This window comes from Diadema setosum, chromosome 21 (genome assembly GCF_964275005.1).
Source record: "Diadema setosum chromosome 21, eeDiaSeto1, whole genome shotgun sequence".
Taxonomy (NCBI): Eukaryota; Metazoa; Echinodermata; class Echinoidea; order Diadematoida; family Diadematidae; genus Diadema; species Diadema setosum.
In genome coordinates this window covers 14,875,183-14,895,379 of record NC_092705.1, presented here as the reverse complement: position 1 = coordinate 14,895,379, position 20,197 = coordinate 14,875,183, and the positions used below count along the sequence as shown (strand labels likewise).

The window sequence follows — 20,197 nt, the reverse complement described above, 5'->3', positions numbered from 1 at the left end:
CAATTCCACGCACGGGACGATTAAAAAAACTTGAAACCTTTTTATCACTCTTCCTCATGAATCACACAGGAGGCGTTGCGACAAGCATCAAATGTCAGCCCGTTACCACGGTGACGTGGGCCACATGATCCCATAATCGCTGCCGTAAATAGCGCCTGGGTGCATGGTTGTGTAAGAGAGGGATAATGTGCACACACACACACACACACCAAGAGATACCCCTTTCTTTCCTCAATCATTAATCATTCAGACTTGCAGTGCAGATCACCCTCATTCCAAAAGACACCGAGGAATCTCCGCACGTACTACAAGCGATCCCTCAAACCCCCATGGCATTCCACACACAAGGGCAAGCCTGGGAAAGAAAATATCAGATTTGGTTTCATCGAGTAAATTAGATTTCAATTTTCCTGCATCAAGACTTCCCACATGAGATTTTTGAGGTTTCTACCTCTTCTCGCTCAAACAGGACACTTTACGGACAGACATTGGTCATTTGGCACTGGGGTCAGGAAAACGATTACAGTCGGAATCAAATTGCCTCTAATAGCCATGTGATGATTTCTACAACCACCACCACTTAAGTGATCTTTCAAAATTCAAACATATAGATTGCCTCTCATGAGACACTTAATGCTGGGTGCCAGAATACCATTATTGTACTTGATTACAACCCTTCTGGGAGTACTTAAGTAGAAGCCACTCAAAGGATGTACTCCCTCAAATTGGGTCTTTACACTAGCTGGCAAAGACAAATTGCCAACAAATGGGTGAGCCACTGCTAAACTGCTCGAATCAGATTTTCCTTAAAGCTGAAGTACATACTTTTCTCCCGCTTCTTGTTATGAATAATCCATTTTCTAAAGACAGACCACTGCTGCAGCTGTCCAAACCAACAGTGTCAACAAAAACTACATCTGACACTACGGTGTAGCTGCATCTTGCTAGTAAATTTAAAGGGGATGGGTGGGAAGGGGAGGCTGCAGAATTGAATATTTCCCCATGACTGTGGAGTTGTCATCAGTGTAAACAAAGCACACAAAACTCTTCCCTCATATGTCCCACTAGTCAACTCTTCCCAACGACCAACTGTTGTGACAGTGCTCTCCAGTTCTCTCCCTAGCTGAACCCAGCACACAGTTATCGGTGCCTTGCATGCATGCTCCTGGGACCTTCCCCCCGAGTGAAAAAGCCAAGTCGGCATGTTTCAAGGCTTCCACTCAAATAGGGATCTAAACATTTGCTTGGCTGGCTACGTGGAAAGTACCTGATGAGTCAACGACACTGCTTTTATCTCCTACAACATTTGAACATTACCACTGTGCCTCCGTTCAGCCTTGCACACAAACAAAAACAGTTGCAGCTACTTTGACTGCTGCTGTTAGACTGTAGTCACTTATTCAGAACAGGCCTGAAATCATGCGCATAGTATCCTACATAATTCACACTCCTAGTCTTCTTTCAAGGCCCTTGATTTGAAAACAAAAACAAAAACAAAACATCCAGCATTCCCTGGTGGTTTTGTTATATATGCACAATGGTGGTTGACAGAGTTGTATCTTAACTGAAATCTTTGTCAGGACCATGATTTGTATCAATATTCACTGGTTTCTGGTGGACAAAATCTGAAGTGGAGAATCTACGAAAGAAGACATACCAAACTTGGACAAGCAGGTCATTTACACGTTCTTGACCTTCGTAAGTTACGAAAAGAAATTACCCCTAGCTGTCCTGTACAATATGAATCATAAAAAAAGGATATAACCATATATCTTTATCATGTCAAAAATCAAATCACGGTATTGAATTATCATATGTCTATATCTACTCTTTTATCATGCGTATTGAGACGACGCCAACATGAATTGTATCCTACTGGGGTAGCAAGACTTATATTGCACCTTAATTTGATCAATCTCCTATGATACTCAGACCCTTTCTGCTCCATTCCGTCTTTACACTTATGCTCCTTATGAAATACCATTTCCTGTTGAGTTGTATTATCACCTATGTCCATCAACTTTTCCTTCGCAAAGACAGGGCCACCACCTACACGAGATGTCATCTCGGGTTGACGCGTTCATAGCACAGAGAATCTGGAAATCCTGCACATTTTCTCGGCCAAATAAGGGCATCTCTGCATTCCTCCTGCATGTACTTAGATCCAGCCACATTCTACACGAGTTCTAGATTTGTGGGCAGTTCGTTGTCTACACTCATAGGAATGGCCAGACTCAAAATCCGACGGGGATGGGGCGCTGCCTATCCCACGGGGAGTACAGTTTGCAGGTTGGAATTGCACGGGCACGACCATTTCACGAAGGGGGCAGTTCCAAGATTCTGTTCAGTCAGAATGTTCCATTCCATTCTGATGCAGCAAAACTTTGCAACACTCCTGTGTGTTGTCACGCAGTTCGATCCTATAGCCCATGGCTTTGTAGATTAATCTACCGGGATAGGACGTGTCAGATAAAGTTTCAGCATACCGTCGTCCGAGCTGAAGATTGGCGAGCGCTTGTAGTGGTCAACCAGTTCATCTAATGTATCAAACTTGCGCTGTCCGATGCAGTATTTCTTGTCTGTCTGCGTAACCTTGAAATGCTTCACTCTATCCGGGGCTTTGACCGATACAGCAAAATCCCCAGGCTGCAGAGAAAACAAGATATTTAAATACTATCTCAAGTACATCCAAGGAGAAATAAAATGATACGAAATAATGTGTTTACTGTGTCCATTCTGGGTTCAGCACAAAACAAGCATTCTTTCACTTTCAATTAAACTACTTCCACAAAGAAATTCTTAAACCTGAAACCATGCGAGGTCAGGGATTTACATCTGCAATCTTGCTGCATGTTTGTTCTTTACTATTTTGTTTGTTTATCCCACAAAAGCACATCTGATTGATGCTAATCAACAAAGTGCTCAAAAACTTCAACCTCCAAATCACCTTACCAAATAGAAGACATTACTGGCATTTTCCAATGCACCAATGAGCTGACAGAGAGAGATTGTTAAGATTTTTCTAAAATTAGCTGTTTTTACCAGAGAGACTTACCATCGTTTCACTTTCTCGGATAAGGAAAAGACCGCTCTCTCCCTGGCAGTGGAGCACCTTCTCCGACTCCTGCCGCGTTATCCTTCCATGAAACCAATCCCTGTCGAGGAGCCCCACCGAAGGGACCATGTTGTTGTCTCGCGGCAGGTCGGGAGGCTTTGGCACGGCGTCCTCGATGAACATCTGCTTAAAGACGGGGGCGGCATTGGGCACCACCTCCACATAATTGCGGGGCACTAGTCCTATCTGCCCGTGCTTGTTGCGAGCCTTCCACCAGTCGAGGTCGTCCGAGGAATTGGAGATGATATCCAGAGCCTCACCACTCTCAAAGTTCAATTCCTCGTCATTGCGCCCTTTGAAGGCGTACAGAGTCCTCACACCTTGAACAAAGTCCTCTGGAACGTAGCTCTCCTCACCCTTGGAACTACCTAATGAGATCTGACTGTTGGGCAAGCTTGTGTCTTTCTCGCTCACATAGTTTGACGGGAACCACCCGCTTTCACCGTTGCACTCACCGCGCCACCAGCCGTCGCCGGACTTCTCTAGCACATTAACCATGTCCCCCTTGTTCAGGTTAAGTTCGTCATCCTGAGCTGCCTTGTACTGAAAAATGACCTGCGCTAGCTGCGAAAACGAGTTATCACCGGGGTGGACCGCGTTGTGCGGCTGCAAGTTCTCCGCGGGGGACTGCGGCATGGGTGGATTGGTCGGCCGGCCGCCGCGCTTCCCCGATATGCCCTTTCGGATTCGCTCCACAAAGCCTAGCTTGTCCCTCTTCACGTAATTTGAGGGGACATAGCCACACTGGCCATTGCCAGTCAGTTTCTTGACCTTCCACCATGATCGGGAGTCATCGATGAGTCGGAGCTTCTCGTTACGTTTGATGCTGAGCTCCTCGTCCTGCTTGGAGTCATAGTCCCACTTGGCGACTACCAGCACGGCCTCCTCCTCCGTCATCTCTGCAGTGAGATAAAAATCAGACACTTCCGTTAAAATCAGCCGCATTATACAGTAACAGCATTATACCACTGCATGTACACTGAATGTCAAAGTGACTGTCTAATTGTATCTAATGTATGTATTCCTGTAATCATTTTTGTTTCACATATGCGGAGCTTGAATTCAGCCTGCTTGAAATCCACTGGTATGTCCAAGATCACTATTTGGGCAAGACTGCTTATAATGAATTCTTTAATATGCAACATCTTCTGATGAACTACAGCTACCAGTTATTGAAATCACAGGAAGAAATGACTGACAACAAAAGAAAGAACAGTCTCCATTGACTCCAAGCATATATTGTGTTCAATGTATTGCAACAGCAGTCCATATGTTGTAATTCAGCAAGAGAGAATCAATCTGAAAAATAACTCTTGGGTGGGGGGGGGGGGGGGGGGGAGAATTCTGTGTGCCTGGCATCATATACAATCTGGTAGCAGCTAACATACATCCTCCATTCCAGCCATCAAAGCATACTGGCGAACATTTACAGGATTAAGGCTAGCAGTATGCCAGGTTTATGCCACGACAGGTTGCCAACCATCACAAATTCATGCGGTTCCTCTTAGCATCTTTTCCCAGGGAACAAACCACACTTATAAAATATGGAATGCACCAGGCTCTCAACACTCCCCTGAAAGGGAGTAGAGCGACTCGAGTGAAAGTGAGGTGTATTATATCTACACACTGTGAGCAGCTTTCATAAGCCGTCATTGTCTTTACTTATCTTGGTGTGCATGTAACTGCAAATGAATGGTACACCTACAGTATAAAGTGTTTTGCATCTGTTGCACATGTAAGAGAAGCTTCCATGAACGTCACTCAGAAAATGTTCTTGGCTTGGGTCGAGGTAAACTGGCTTATAACTGAAGCCACTTGAATTTTTTTTGGAAACAAGATGTGGCACAAACCACAGCAATGTAGCTTCTGGGACCTATTTGACTTTATCTTACGATGCTAGCATGTTCATTGCTCCAGATGACAGTGACATGTGTCATGCATTGGCATTTACAAGTCTCTAAAAATATGCCACAACGACACACAACAGAAAGGAGCTACAATTATTTATGCCCTGCTGTATAGAATTAAGACACACAAACAAACACATACACTGTTTGTAGACACACCCGATATTTGTGACATTGCTACTTATTGTATGCCCTGCTACACAGAATTAAGACACACAAACACACACATACACCTGTAGACACACCTGATTTTTGTGGCATTGCTACTTATTGTTAGTTCTCCTCCAGAAGTTATCTTCTACTTAAACACTCACAGACCCTCCCTTACCAATGGCAATACCACAGGTAATCACAAAGTTATTAATAATCACCACAGAGAAAACGCAATTATGATGGGCTTCGTAAGGCAATCTATCAGCAGAAATTAGTTATCTACAAGTGTACAACAAGTGGCATTTATGTCTCTCTCTGCATATGACTAAAGACATGACTAAGGATGCCACTATTTCAAGCTGTAATCAATGCCGCAATGACACTGATACTACAGTCGTGTCAGTGAATAATCCCCCATTCCTTTGTGCGCGACATTAATTTGTGCGTATGTAAGCCATTGAGAATGACATTCATCTCCTAGCCAAGGGATGAATCATACATTGTGCACCTGTAACAATATATCTGCCTTTTTCAGGGAAGAGGACGCACAAATTCCTACAATGTGAAAAGGGACGGGTGTAATGCATACCACCTGAAGTAGATCATGCACTATGACTGTTTCTCAAAGTAAGAAAGGGGTGTATGACATGTATCTTCTCCTGAGAGTGGATGCTTTGCATTCACACCAAAGGCATATGAAATAAATGAAGGTAAAGGCAAGTTAAACACACAAACACACACACACACACACACACGGAAGGAAAACAAGTATAAAACATCTTCCCATCTTACAGGAAAGCCTAGAAACTTTGGGGATAGAGTGGCGAGGAATATCACAACTTGTCCATCCATTAAGAAGCAATCTAGAATTAAAATGTAAATATATTGACTATTAACTTTATTATGTACAGTAAACAGTGCAGATGCCAATAATGTGTTCTGTAATGACCAAGTTTTACCAGGGGAATACTGCAATAAACAATGTATGTGAGATGAGTCCACTGCACAAGTTTCCACTGCACTGTAGGAAGGCATGCTTCACAACTGGTCATTTTAAATGATACCACAATTCACCTATCGACTTTCTCATTTCCCTTCCATCAATGACATCAGTTCAATATAGTATTGAAGTATCTGTGCCAAAGCTTAAAAGATTGAAAAACTTCATAATGCAAAAATATTATATTTGATGCCTAGCCCTGTGTTTGGATTCTTTGGCTTTGAAAATTATTTTCAAAGCCAAAGAATCCAAACACAGGGCTAGGCATCAAAGTGTTTTATACAAAACGTGAATATTGAAAATAATTTACCTACAATGTTTACGTGCTATCTTTGTCAAAAGAGAATATCATCCATGCCTACTTATTTTGTCCCCCAAAAAAGAAGGAATTTTTAAAGTTTTGGTGCATCCATCATTAGATAAGAAAGTTATAAAAACAGAAATGTTCAGTGTATAACATTCTGCACCCTGACATCATTCTATTGAAAAGAAATAAAGCATTCCCATTCACAGCAGTCATGTAGTAAACATAGACTGGAGATTGAAACATTGTAAAGGCAAATCTGCTGTCACTATCACCCATCAGTCGTGTTAACACACATTGAAATCACCTGCCATTTTGAGTACAGTATCACATACATATCATGTGTCTTTTACAACGGTCGGATATCAGTAAGCCCTCTCCTAATGACTATACTTGCCGTTTATGTCGAACATTCTGCTGTGCTAATGGAAGCACTTGACAATTAAACAACCATCCTTCACGGAAGTCGTCACAACCAGAATGTCAGAAATGAACTAGCGAAATGAGGAGTAGAAAGTAGAAGTACTTGAATGAAGAAGTCAGTGGATCCCCCTTCGGGCAGTGACGTCATCAAGTGGTCAGTCCAAGCTTTCCGGTGTTCTTCACAATGAAGCCAACTAATGTAGCCGTAGTCCATACAAAAAAAAAAAAGTGGGGCACAGAAGTCTTTCAACACATGCTATTTCCTGTATAACATCCAGGTACTGCTCTAACATTTCAGGCCGGCAGGAACATACGCATCAAACAAACGAAAGAAGGCAAAATACTTCCAAAAGGCGACAAAAGAGATTACAAATCTAACAACCAGGAGCTCACTTCATTATATTGAAGGCACGAGTACGGAATTTGGCCTTGCTATCTGTACGTAATCTCGGTGTTTGACTCCCTGGTTATGGAACAGGTTCACAGGGAGTGGAAAGCCAGATCTTGTTCATCCCTTGCTACCACATGGGACTAGCAGGCAGTGCTCATTCTCTCAAGAACACAACCAGTAGCAACATCATGCACTTCGTAACTGCCAGTGATTACAACAGAGTTGTCCACGCCTTGTACACGTAGAGGATCCGGCTACATAACTCACTCCTACTCTATGGAATTCCACATCACTGCAGCAGACGAGTGATGCATCCCTATGTTTAAAGGGTTAACTCTCCAAAATCCGCCACTTTTACACAACCGACAACACAGGCAATTTTGCAACAACAAGCACATGGAGCGAGCTCATTCAGATGTGTGTTATGTGGTGTACTTCAAGTGCACCTCCTTGGCTCAGTGATGTAAAGCACATTCATTGCAGTACACCAAGTCAATGCCACTGTGCAAGATCTCTCTCTCTCTTTCTAACTCTCTCTCCTTCTCTCTCCCCCCCCCCCCCCGCCCTCTGTTTCATCTTTCACTTTCTCTCTCATACACACACACATACACACACATACAACTGTACATACACACATACACAACCCAATGCTTTTGTAGCGCTGCTGCGCAATTAGCGCAACAGCTTATTGCGTACGATGGAAATGTGTCACTGTGGTATATCAGTTCTAGCGCCAGCCAGAGCCAATCACTTCCCTCAGGGTGGGGGCAGAATGAGGTAGGGAGGGGGGTAGGAAGCAGGCAGGTGGCATCCAGCTATTGAGGAAGTGGCCCATGTGTAGCATGTGTCTGCCAATCAGTGTTTTCTTCTCACAATACACAGCCGTGCAATTTTCATATGCCCCACTTGTCCAGCCAATACTTAAACTGTACAGCTGTACTTTGTAAAAGGAGCTACAGCTGTATGATGACAAATTTTCCTTGGCCCCTTGTGAAATGTCCTCTGACCTTGTTCTAAAATCAATGTGAACATTTTTCTGAGCTGCAGAGCACCATAAACCCACTTGCCAAGGGCAACTGAACCTAAATGTAGGGCAATTAAAATGAATTGGCAATTGCCTGTTCAAAATACGTAACTCTTGTCACAATACCCCTCAATACCCCTTCAAAGCAAGTGATATAGAAATATTTTATTCATAAAATCAAATATTTTTATTTCATTTATAAAATTTCTTCCTTTTGCCATGTCCTGAAATGGCTATTTAAAGCATTATCAACAAAAAGAAATGTGTGCCACTTGTTAAACTTGCTTTCAGTCATTCATGGATGGTTCCTACATGTAGATACTGGCAACCATTTAAAAAGTTCAAAAAGTCAAGCTCTTCTTGAATGCCAGTTAAGTGCTTCCGTGCATGCCGATTACACTGAATACAATCAATCACTTAACACAACCCATCATTCCTTGCACATGCTACAGCCCGACTTCCAAGTTTCATGTTACACAAATACAAAAGCATGCACACCAAGAGCAAACAAGTACCACAAAAGTTTTCAAAACCTCAGAAGTAAACAAGGCAAGACCAGGATGGGTCTTTTCAAAGGTCTTTGCAAAGTAAACATGCAAGGCTTTGACAGTGGGCAAAGGGGATTCCCAAATTTATCAACCATAAATACTTGACAATAATATTACACAACTTGTACATACATGTAGGATGTGCACATTCACACACAGTTGGAATACACAAGCTTATTTTCCTTGTAACAACCTTACATGTATGGTAAATGTATCATGGTATTCTTTCATGAACATCATATTTATAAAAAAAAACACACACACAAAAATCAATGATGAAAAGACTACATGTACGTTTGTATGTGTTGGGGGATTACCACATCACATAATTGTGTGGACATGACGGTGTTACGGCCACTTGAAAGTGCAAGCCAACGTTCTCAGTAACTCCTCTCGACACCAGAGTAAAACCATTTCAGATTTCAGTCAACGGTGAGTATGAGTCGACAGATGTGGTGACGTCATAATCGTCATGCCAAATACACGCTCCACACGCTGCCATCGTCACTCCCGTTCACTATCTTGGAGGACGTGAAATCCTTCGAGGACGCGCTCTCAATTCTGGCGGTGGACGTGCCAGAGAACCTGGAGCATGTGCAGTATCATGAAATGACATCATCACGTCATCTCCACGTTCTGGACACGAAATCTTTAAGTCCCTATTGTACTCTACAGAGGCAGCTCAAAGATGACTCCTGGCAAAGGAGATGTTTTACATCACTTTCAATCAGAGTGGGGAATTCTTATTTTTGGTAATCCATTTATGGTATATAGCTAAGAATTACACTAACAACTGCTTAGTGGGAGGGGTGAGCCCAAAGGGAGATGAACACCTCAGCTGCTCTACAGTGAAAAGTGTACTTGGTACTGGTACCTGTACAGTTGTACTGTGTCTTGGCGGCTTACATTTACACATCAAAATCTGAAAGGTTCCAATATTTAGCAACGAGGAAAATACCGATTTTAGTGTATTTCAACTCATAAAAGTTAATCACAATTTTTTTTTTTTTTTTTTGGGGGGGGGGGGGGGTTACATGTATCATAGGTATTTCTAAATTGGCAAAATATTGTTGTTGTTTGCTTTGTTTGCTTTTTACAGAGAGCCTTCCGTGCAGAATCAGGAAGATTAGGCAGCTCTGTTCAAAGCATATTAGGGTATTACGAAAGACGTCAACAGGACAAGTCTGATTTCCTGAAAACCATCATACCGTGAGTCAGGTGTGAACACACTCAGTCTCTGCAATCGTTCCCCTTCCATAGACTGCTTTTCAATGGCCCTCTACACTGTAGCTGTTATCGTGGACACGTCAGTGATAGGGCTTGGGATCAGCAGGTTTGACCACAACAGGCAACTTCCATTATAACAAAGTCCTCAGAACTGGCAAGGTTTCTATGTTACATTATAGCTTTGTTTCAGTTGACCCGGTAAAGTAATATGAAGGTATGGGCATAAAGTCAGTAAAGATAATAGTATTGAGATCTGAATTTGTACTGTTATAACCATGTCTGAGTGTTATAACTGGAGTGCACACTATCTATGAGCCCAAGAAAAATCTATCCACACACCACTCCTGCTGTATAATTCAGTAACTAAATAATTCACTTCCACCAATGGAATTGTTCGATTCATCCAGCAACCATCCATACAGAAATGAGGCACAGGTCTGAGAGCATCAGTAGGAATTGTGTGTATAACGAACGTACAGGTAACTATGGAATGTTTATCCCATGACTGGATTCCATAGTTACCGCACATATTGTACACTATTCCAACTGACGTACAGAAAGACATGCACTATCTATTTTGTAGAATAGGGGACAATTTCTTCTTCTTCTTTTCATGCCAGAAATTCCATCTTTTTTTTTCTTTCTTTTTTTAATATTCATGTAACCTGATGGCAAAGCTACAGGATGCAGTTTCCTTTTGGCTCTGTACACAAGACCATGCATCCAGTACTTCAAGCCTCGCATCCAGTTACTGGATGCATGGTTAGCTAGCCAATAGCCGTTTCTCTATGAGCGCACGAATGCTTGTGTAATGCACCAACTTTTGCTACAAGTGCATGGAAACATGTTTAAAGTGGCTCTCATCAGTGAGGCAACATGCAGCCAGTAAAAATCAACACTCAGCTCTCGACAAATGAGATCGCATAATTTTCTTGACCTGTTCTAATGTAAACTGAATCTGCCAAGCTTTTCTTTCTTCCTTTTTTTTTTTTTTTTTTTTGAACAGATCTCCGATTGTCTGTAATCTTCGCTGCTGAACACTTATAGTATAATTTGGTAATCTAAAGGCATATAAAGTTCCAAACAGTTTGGATGGGTCTCCAAAGGCCCCCTCTCTGAGGCTTGCCACACAATGTATGCCATAAATGTAAAACAAAATTTTTAGCAAAACTACTGTATTCTGCAACTACAGTATTTACAATGGACCCACTTCACTACTTCAGCAAATGCTAAATTATGAACTTCTCTTGCCCTTTTAAAGTGGGAATTGCATAGGAAATGGAAAGCTTTTAAGAGCATTGAGCATTCATGCCAAGTTACTGTGACAAACCCATATACTGTACAACCGTAGATAGCTTGCTGGAAGCTTTCCCAATGAACAACACCAAGCATATGAAATGCATGATTCATAACTTTCAATGTCTGGTATACAATGTACATATACATGTACATCACCTTAACAAAACACTATTAACAAAGGATGCCCCACTGGAGCAGCATTTCATACATTGTAGGCTATGAACTCAGTATTCAACAGCAAACAGTAATCTTGTCAGCCATTATGGATGTACAAGTGTACGTACAATTCTACAAACATGCAGTAACAGTCATGTCAGGCTACAATATTTGAGCATGCAGGTGTGTAGACACTGCTTTAAATGCACAGATGTTGGAGCTGTTTCAATACGAGTTGTGTAGCTGGCCTTCTAAAGTTGGTTGAAGTATCAGAGAAGAAGTGGTAAGGTGGTGCTACATGTGTTCGTCATTCCTCATGTCAAAACAAACCACACAAAACAGTAATATAAACATTAAAGCAAAATCAAGCAAACTCATCTTTTTTTACCATGCCTACTTGTACAACAGTTGTAGCTGTTATATAGACAAACAAAACTGGTTTCCCTTGCAAGGAAGAACACCACTGACGTTAGATGAAAACCTTCGAGCTCCAAACAAACAGCATGACAGCAGCAAAATTAGGGGAAACTGGCAGTCATCAATCCTGGAACTGACATGCACAGCCTACTGATAACACAAATTCAAAGTCCTGGCTGAACTTACACTGTACATATTAGTTTCAAGGGAATTAACTCGCTTTTTATGAAATGACACATTACAGTGAATTATAAGAAGTGTCATTTATATTCAAAGTATCAATAAAACTTGAGTGCAAATGCAGAGAAATACTGATATATTTCACGGTGTGAATAGAAAGGGTAGAACATTAAAGTGACATAAACCATAAGACAGGAGAGTATTCTGGGCAGTATTTTCAACTTGTCGTAAATATGCATGAGAAAATAACGGCAATGCGTATTTTGAAGGCATTGCAATATTTCCATCATCTGTGTACCATTTTTGTCAGTTCATTGTATGTGACAATGTCCATCGATAAAAGGGGATACAAACTTTCACACTTAAAAAAGAAATAAAATGTAACTGAACAGATGAAAGAAAAGTAATTTTTTTTTCTTCCCGATTGGGAGAATGGTGCTTCAGTAGGGAAAATTCACACATTTTAACTTATGTCATGTGACAAAACAAATTCATTTATCATTGAAATGTTACACATACACGACTGTACACGTATCATTTCACTATACTGTACACTGAGGTTAAAGATATTGTACTCTGCTTTAAAAATAAAAAAAAAAATCATGAAGATTTGGTGATCATATATAATGTATATCAAACTGGGCCATATGTTATGAGATCAAACATCTGCAAATACACTGTAGATTAAAAAAAAAAACACACATATTTTTGATGTTCAATATTTTTGAATACTTCAAAGCAAACTATACTGCATGTATGACAAGGATCCGGGAAAAACAATGAAATTTAATAGTCGCTTAAATAAACAAAAACACGAACAAACAAATAATCAAGCATGCACTACAACATGTACAATGCAAGTAGTTGACTTCATCATTGGTACCTACATTAGTAGCCCTATAATGATTAATCCGCACTATTATAAAAAATAAAAAAAATAAATTCTTTGATTTATATGCAAATTTTCCTTTATCGTGTTGTTGCTATGAGTTAAAGGTAATGTACAACTGTAATTTCCCTTGCCTTCTAAAAGCAATAAGTAACATGCTCATTCATTCTGCTAGAAATGTGAAAATATACACCTGTACACATGTCTATGTGAAATTTTCTTAAACTTATTTATGTTGTTTTACTAACTGTGATATGGGGAACTGTCATAGCCTTTTTATTCAGCATTGATGGTACATCATAGATTTAACCAATGCACTTCCAAAATTGCAACTTTCAAACAGAATGCTCCACTTTCCTCTTTCCTCAAACTCCATTAAAGTGTTCTGCTAACATTTCTACATTCACTGAATCTACACATCATTTGGGTGAATTCACCTGGCTTTAATAGGGTGAGCCATTAGGCACATGAAACAAACACACCACAACACAGCTCAAAACCGAGGCATAAACATACATACAAGATGTGATGACTAATATTTGTAGTGACGATGATTGTTTTTGATAATGCAACTCAAGGACATGCACATTTTGCCTGTATATCAAACATGCTCCAAAAGATTACATTATGCCTTTATTGAGACAACTATGAAATGAAACTAACAGTAACATGATCATGTAAAAGTAAAAAAATCTATTATGATTTCACAGAATAATCTTATTTCGAGACACTGATACATCTGCTAGATGTGCCATAAATTTATCACTGTAAATCTGCTCCCTTAAAGGAGACCTCCGGATGATTTTTTAGACTTTTACATGTGAACATTCCATTAATCACTTTATCTATACTGAGTACAGAATTTCAGAACTTTAATGACTGGGATGAGGAATAAGAATGTTTTCAAAATTTATAACAAATTGCAATGAACTACAGCTTGCAGGATGATGACATGTCAGCCTCACCATAAGAATGCGTAAGTTGAGGCTCAAGGGAGCAGAACAAAAGAAGAAGGCGTGCATAGATTTGTAGGTGAACTTGTTAATTACGCAAGCAGTATTAATGGAATTACACTGCTACGTTTCTGAAATATGTGAGGCTCCTACTGTATGTCATCAATACTGTTCAGTGTAATTACTGTAGTTTAAGGTTTATAATACATGATGTGAAACTATGAAAATCGTCTGGAATGCCGCTTTAAACAACCCCCTCCCCCACAATGTCATGCCACACACATTGCTCACTTAGTAACCAAACATGATTTATGTAGTAATACATCAATCATCACAATGGATGCATGTCATAACATATCATTCATATGGGTGAAGGCCAACAAGAACTCATGCCAAGGAGTAACAATCATGGCATTCATTCCTAGAAACAATCAAGCCCAACAATGCTGTGGAATATTCCACAACTACTTCTGTCAAGTACTGCCAACAACCACTCGACTTCACTTTAAACCTCACAATGGAAATTGCAGTTTAGACCGAGATAGTTTTAGAAAGCAATTACAATTTGTATAAGCCCTACTCAACACTGAATGGAAAAGAAACAAGTCACAAAGACTAATGACCGATGCGCTGTCTCTCTGTTTGTGCTTCTGATGTAAAGGTAATGATCCCTTGGGCTTGCCTGAAATTAGTAAAAGGAATATTTTGAAAGTTTTTGTTTTTGTTTTGTTTTGGTTTCTCAAATTTGTCTCTACTTAATATACGTACAGCACAGTTGCTTCAAATTAATCTACAAAAACATAACTATGGGTCTGGTCTAAAGGCTAGCCCACTAGTATGGAACATTAAACAATATAAAAAGCGCCTATCATATTGTCACCTGTGTTGTCACAACACAACAATCACACGATTAAAATCTGGCTGTCAACCACCAGCATCCAATTATCTTTGTGCAGCAAAGTTGTATCTCACCTCGCCTCAAGAAATCAAAGAGAGCTCCTGTGTATCCCGATGCAGGCATGGTGATCGAATTGACAGGGGCACGTTGTCCAAATCACAACAATTTCAACCTGTGTAAAAGATCTGCAAAATGCACAGATCTTTTACAGTGGTAAGTACTAACTCTTCAGAAACTAATCAGATAAATGTCCTGCTCGTTCCCACACACAACACACTCAACTTGAGAGAAGTGGCAAAAACTGGAAGACAGACGGCTGAAATCTGTACACAACATGCATAACAGACCACTGCGTCCAGTCTAGGGAGCATTGTGTGAACAGTAGCAGACCATCAAATTATATCCTGTTTCTGCACTGTGAGTTCTTTATATCTGGATTGGCCCAGCAATGTGGAGTGCAAGTTTTTTTGAGTGTGTGTTGTTGTTGTTTTGTTTTTTTTCCATTACCGTCATTCTTCCGGGCACACAATGGATCTTGATGACCTTGCCTAATATTGTAGTTTCATTTTGCTTTTCTCCTATCTCTGCCTCTGGTATCCTCCCCTCTGATACGAAAATACCCTTTCCTGTATTTAGAGAAATGACGTCGACCTCTGTTGGCTCCAGGTTACCCAATAGGAAAAAGGGACAGACACTTTTACTTTCTAGGGTTGTGGCCTCTTCAGAGTAGAATACACGTCAGAGATTACAATTTGTAGCTGTCATATTTTTTTTTTTACCATCAGCAGCAAACAGGGTCAAGCTCACAGAACAACAACAAAATCATTGTCAATGGGGAGTCAATGGACAGACAACTGACATCAAATAACAAGGATTTAGAAAGCACAGATATTAGACTAGTTTGGAACTCAAATTTCTGTTGCACAAAGGCAGGTGCAATTGAATTGTCTTTAAAATCATAAGCCACCCTGTACTGTACGGTGCTGGATATCAGTGTTGAATGTTGATGGTGATCTCACAGAAGATGACAGCTCACACCATGCTGTCTTCTGCTTTCAAGGATGAACTGCTTATCATATGAACATATCAGGGCAATTAACCCCCCCCCCCCCCCTCCAGCTAAATACTAGTCAATAAGGTCAGAGTTGAGAGTTTGGGTTGGAGTAAGGATCAGGTTCAGGATTAGGATTAAGATTAGGGTCAGGGTCAGGGGAAGGGTCTGGGGTAATTGCCCAGCAGTTAATAGCCCTAGAGACCCCACAATAATGAAATCATGTCATACTGTATGGCTGCAGTTTTGTACAAAAATGCGACCCATAAGAAATTCATATTCCATGAGCTTGGAGAGTACAGAAGAAGATATTGGAGTACCATCGTGCAATCCAGTTACGCCAGATTAAATGTTGGAGAGTCATCTCACTAGACTTTCAATAAAAACCACACAGATGCTCCCATGATCACATGACATATGTCTGTGTCCTCGATTGTGCCATGTTGATTTGTATACAAAAGTCATTAAAGGACAAGTTCACCTTTATAAACATAAGGATTGAGGGAATGCAGCAATATTAGTAGAACACATCAGTGAAAGTTTGAGGAAAATTGGACAATCGATGCAAAAGTTATGAATTTTTAAAATTTTTGTGTTGGAACCGCTGGATGAGGAGATTACTACAGCTTGTGATGTCATATGAGTACAACAGCATAAAGAAAATGTAAAGAAAATTCAACATATTTTCACTTTTTTCGCATAATAAAAGAGCACTTGACTTGCCTCTTTCTAAATGCATGGGTAATAACATTACCCATAACATATGTCGGTAACGAGTCAAGGGAATGTGTACTTTTTTCAAAAGATGAAATTTTGTGAAAATCTCTTTAAATTTTCCTTTATACTGTTGTACGCATGTGACATCAACTGTAGTAGTCTTCTCATCCAGTGATTACTGCACAAAAACTTCAAAAATTCATAACTTTTGAACGGATTGTCCAATTTTCCTCAAACTTTCAATGATGTGTTCTACTAATATTGCTACATTCTCTCAATCCTTATGTTTATGAAGGTGAACTTGTCCTTTAATGTCGAGGGGGCCTCCAAGGCTCCCCCTCAACATTTCGCGCGATGTATCGCCATCGTAAAGAGCTATCACTGTGATGTTTCACAACTTTTTTTCTTTTGAGTCTTCCACATCTTTTGACATAAAATTTGTGACACCTGGGCATGTGGTTCTGAAGTTACGCATAAATATGTACTTACATGTGAGACCCAAAATTGCTCAAAATGTGAATTCTTGTACAATTTCAATGCAAACTGTGCTTACAGTCAAATTTCATAAAAGCATGATTATTTGGGGGTTTTATTGATTAAAATCAATTAATTACATATTTTCACATTCAGAACAATGTGGCGGACAAATTTCATAGAGGAAACAATGAAAACAAAAAGTAGAAAAAACACGGAAATACATAAGATATTAAAAAAACAATAAAATACTTATGGCAATTTTTCTGATGGCACAACTTTTTTCATCTACATTTGCTAAGGACACTAGAAGGAATATTTACATGAAAAATAAGCCTGTTTTTAGCTTTATTTAGTGATTTATAGCAAATTATCTGATATTCATGCATCATTATGCATAAATTAGCATAATTTATCATAAATTATATTTTTTTAAAAAATCAATTTTACAGTGTTTTAGATTTAAGACTGTACATCACAGGCAATGTGTGTGCTCATTTTCGTCACGATTGCGCAGTCGATGGCCGAGATTGGGGAGGGGGCTGGGGGTACTTGCAATTATTATTATTATTATTACTTGTTGAACTACTAACCAGAGGAATGATTTTAAAACAAAAAAAGTTGAGGTAATGAAAACTCACCTGTATGGTGGGAAGGACTGCACAGTTAATTCCACTGTTTAGTGAAAACACGTTTAAACACATCATTCCCATGTCACTTTTGTTATTATTTTTTTGACACACTGTTTTAAGATTGTAAATCCAGTGTGTACTGCAGACGTGTCTGAAGAAGATCTATACAATCTTCTTCTTTTTTTCCTGTGCAATTGAAAAATACACTGCATGTTTGTGAAGTGGCATGTGAGATTGGACTAATGCACTGCATGTCATAGTTAAAACTGTAAGTATACATTCTATGTAGCTTGTATACCATTCATTTTTATACAGACTTCCTGGTGTACAGTTAAGTGGCTATGACATTTGGATGCAACATGTTATGGTTTGGAGTGAAAATTTATACAAATATAAGAAGCCATGTACAGTACTTTATCATTGATTTGTTTATTTGAAACGCAACTTCCGATTTGAGAAAAGAAAGTGAAATTTAATCAGAGAGAATGACACCCTGTCAGACTAAGATGACCACAGTAAGTTGTTTGTGATGCCAGACTGGATGTTGAATCAATGGTGATATACAGCATACATGTACAACATGTACAATGTATCTTGATTTCTCACTGTTATTGTAATGGATTTTCTCCAGGCGCTGCACGACATTTTATTTGTTAAAGTTATTAATACCTTGAACATGATGTGATTAACTGGTTCACAATACATGTGTAACACATAAACAACAAGTTGCTGTTAATCATACTCTCATGTACAAAAATCCTGATTTTGGGCACATTCTCATTCCCACATTTTGACACAGTAAAATTTGCACAGTTTGACCCTTCCTATAATACACAGTTTGATTAAGCAGAGGGATAAAGATCAGATGTGGTATGATTTTTCTTCAGTTTGTCTCCCTCTATACAAAATTCATTTGTAAGACCGCAACTGCTGATCTACAAATTAACAAACATGCCGGGGAAAAAAGGAACCAGCGTTTGTAAACAAATGTAGATCAGCAGTTGCAATCTTACAAATTTATTTTGAACAAAACAGAAGGAGACAAATCAAGGAGTGTATATAATATATGTATGCAATTACAAATTATTGTAAACATCTCTGCAGGCTAAATGAGAAACATTGTGAGTGGCTGAAAGAAGTAATCCAAATTATATTGAGTATTAAAAGTCACGAAATAAATATTATGCACTTTCTGCAAAAACATTCTCACTGCAATCATCTGAGGAAATGTCAAATGAAGGTAGAAAAATCAGACTGGTGTGTGACAATGTTTAGGATGGCATTTGGCATTGTTGCTATGCGCCTATCACATTCATGTTGCAAATATTTAGTCGGTGTAAATGGCCCTGCAGTAAAAAATAAAAAAAATCACTTAAAAGTTCTTATCTTGTAATTCGAAATGTCTTCTTCAACTTCAGTGGAATCATTTTCTTTTTCCTTTTCATTGCAAGCTACAGAAATGCAGGCCTATATTTTTTTAAGCATAAAAAGGGTGCGAAGAGAGATATTTCTAATTTCATATTTATAAGTTCTCAAATCTCTCAACAGATAATGTGTGCATACAAATGTGCACTTGATATACAGTAGTCCGGATATCACATGCAAATCCCCCCCCCCCCCCAATCAATCAAATATAAGCTATGGAAAGAAAGAAAGAAATGCATACACACAGCTGGAATGTAAATCAGATGGTACGCCCACCAGAGGTTCCCAGGAAATTCACATACTCTCCCTTAAATGTGTGACCTCTTCAGAATGTACAAGTTGTACATAACAGAGTTTCTGAGACCCCGTTTACAGAGCGGGGCTGGGTCGCGACTCGGCCGTGGCCGAGCCCTCCTTCATTTCAGTGTAAATGCACAAAAGGCCAAATGCGGGGCCAAAATTGGCCGCGCATTTGGCCACGCTCTGGAGGTGGTCTCGGCCGCGGCTCGGCTGCGGCCGAGCCCGGCCTTTTCTCAGTGTGAACGCAAACTGGGCCAAATGCGCGGCCAATTTTAGTCTGGCTTCCACACCCTCTGCCCGTACTATTTCGCTATTCAGGATATTAACCCCCTCAACGTCGAAAACTAGTATAGTTTAAAGTGGTTTTGTCCTGCAAAGGATTTTTCCTTTCGTCGCCACGGAATCCAGGTGGCAAAGGGTCTGAAAACCAGACTATACCAAATTGCGTTTGTTTACAAGCAGAGCGCCACTACGACAAAACATCGAAAGGTTTGAATTAAAAGCGCGGCCGAGCCCGGCAGTGTAAACGGACAAAATTGCGGGGCTCGGCCCCCGCAATCGAGGCTGGGATCGGCCCTCGGCCCAGCCCCGCACTGTAAACGGGGTCTAAGAAGAGCTAACTGACTGCAGGTTTCGGGGGATGTAATTACCCCTATTAAATAGTCAACAAAATAGTCAACAAATTTTGTTGGCTAGACAGTACTTATCACTGCT

General features: G+C 40.0%; 1 protein-coding gene across 3 annotated transcripts in view; it reads right to left on the bottom strand.

The window, feature by feature from the left end:
- Positions 1-223: 223 nt before the first annotated feature.
- The window catches only part of LOC140244213 (cytoplasmic protein NCK2-like), a 29,138-nt gene continuing 9,164 nt past the window's right edge, over positions 224-20,197 (bottom strand). Inside the window, exons 1-3 of one of the 3 annotated variants that reach the window (XM_072323850.1) lie at positions 14,959-14,992; positions 3,056-4,014; positions 224-2,646 (exon numbers count right to left, since the gene is read on the bottom strand). In XM_072323850.1, coding sequence (XP_072179951.1) covers positions 2,443-2,646; positions 3,056-4,012 — 1,161 coding nt within the window. In that variant the 5' untranslated portion in view covers positions 4,013-4,014; positions 14,959-14,992 and the 3' untranslated portion in view covers positions 224-2,442. Of the gene's footprint in view, positions 2,647-3,055; positions 4,015-6,876; positions 7,710-14,958; positions 14,993-20,197 lie in introns of those variants that run through there. The other 2 variants (XM_072323848.1, XM_072323849.1) reach the window with 2 other exon arrangements.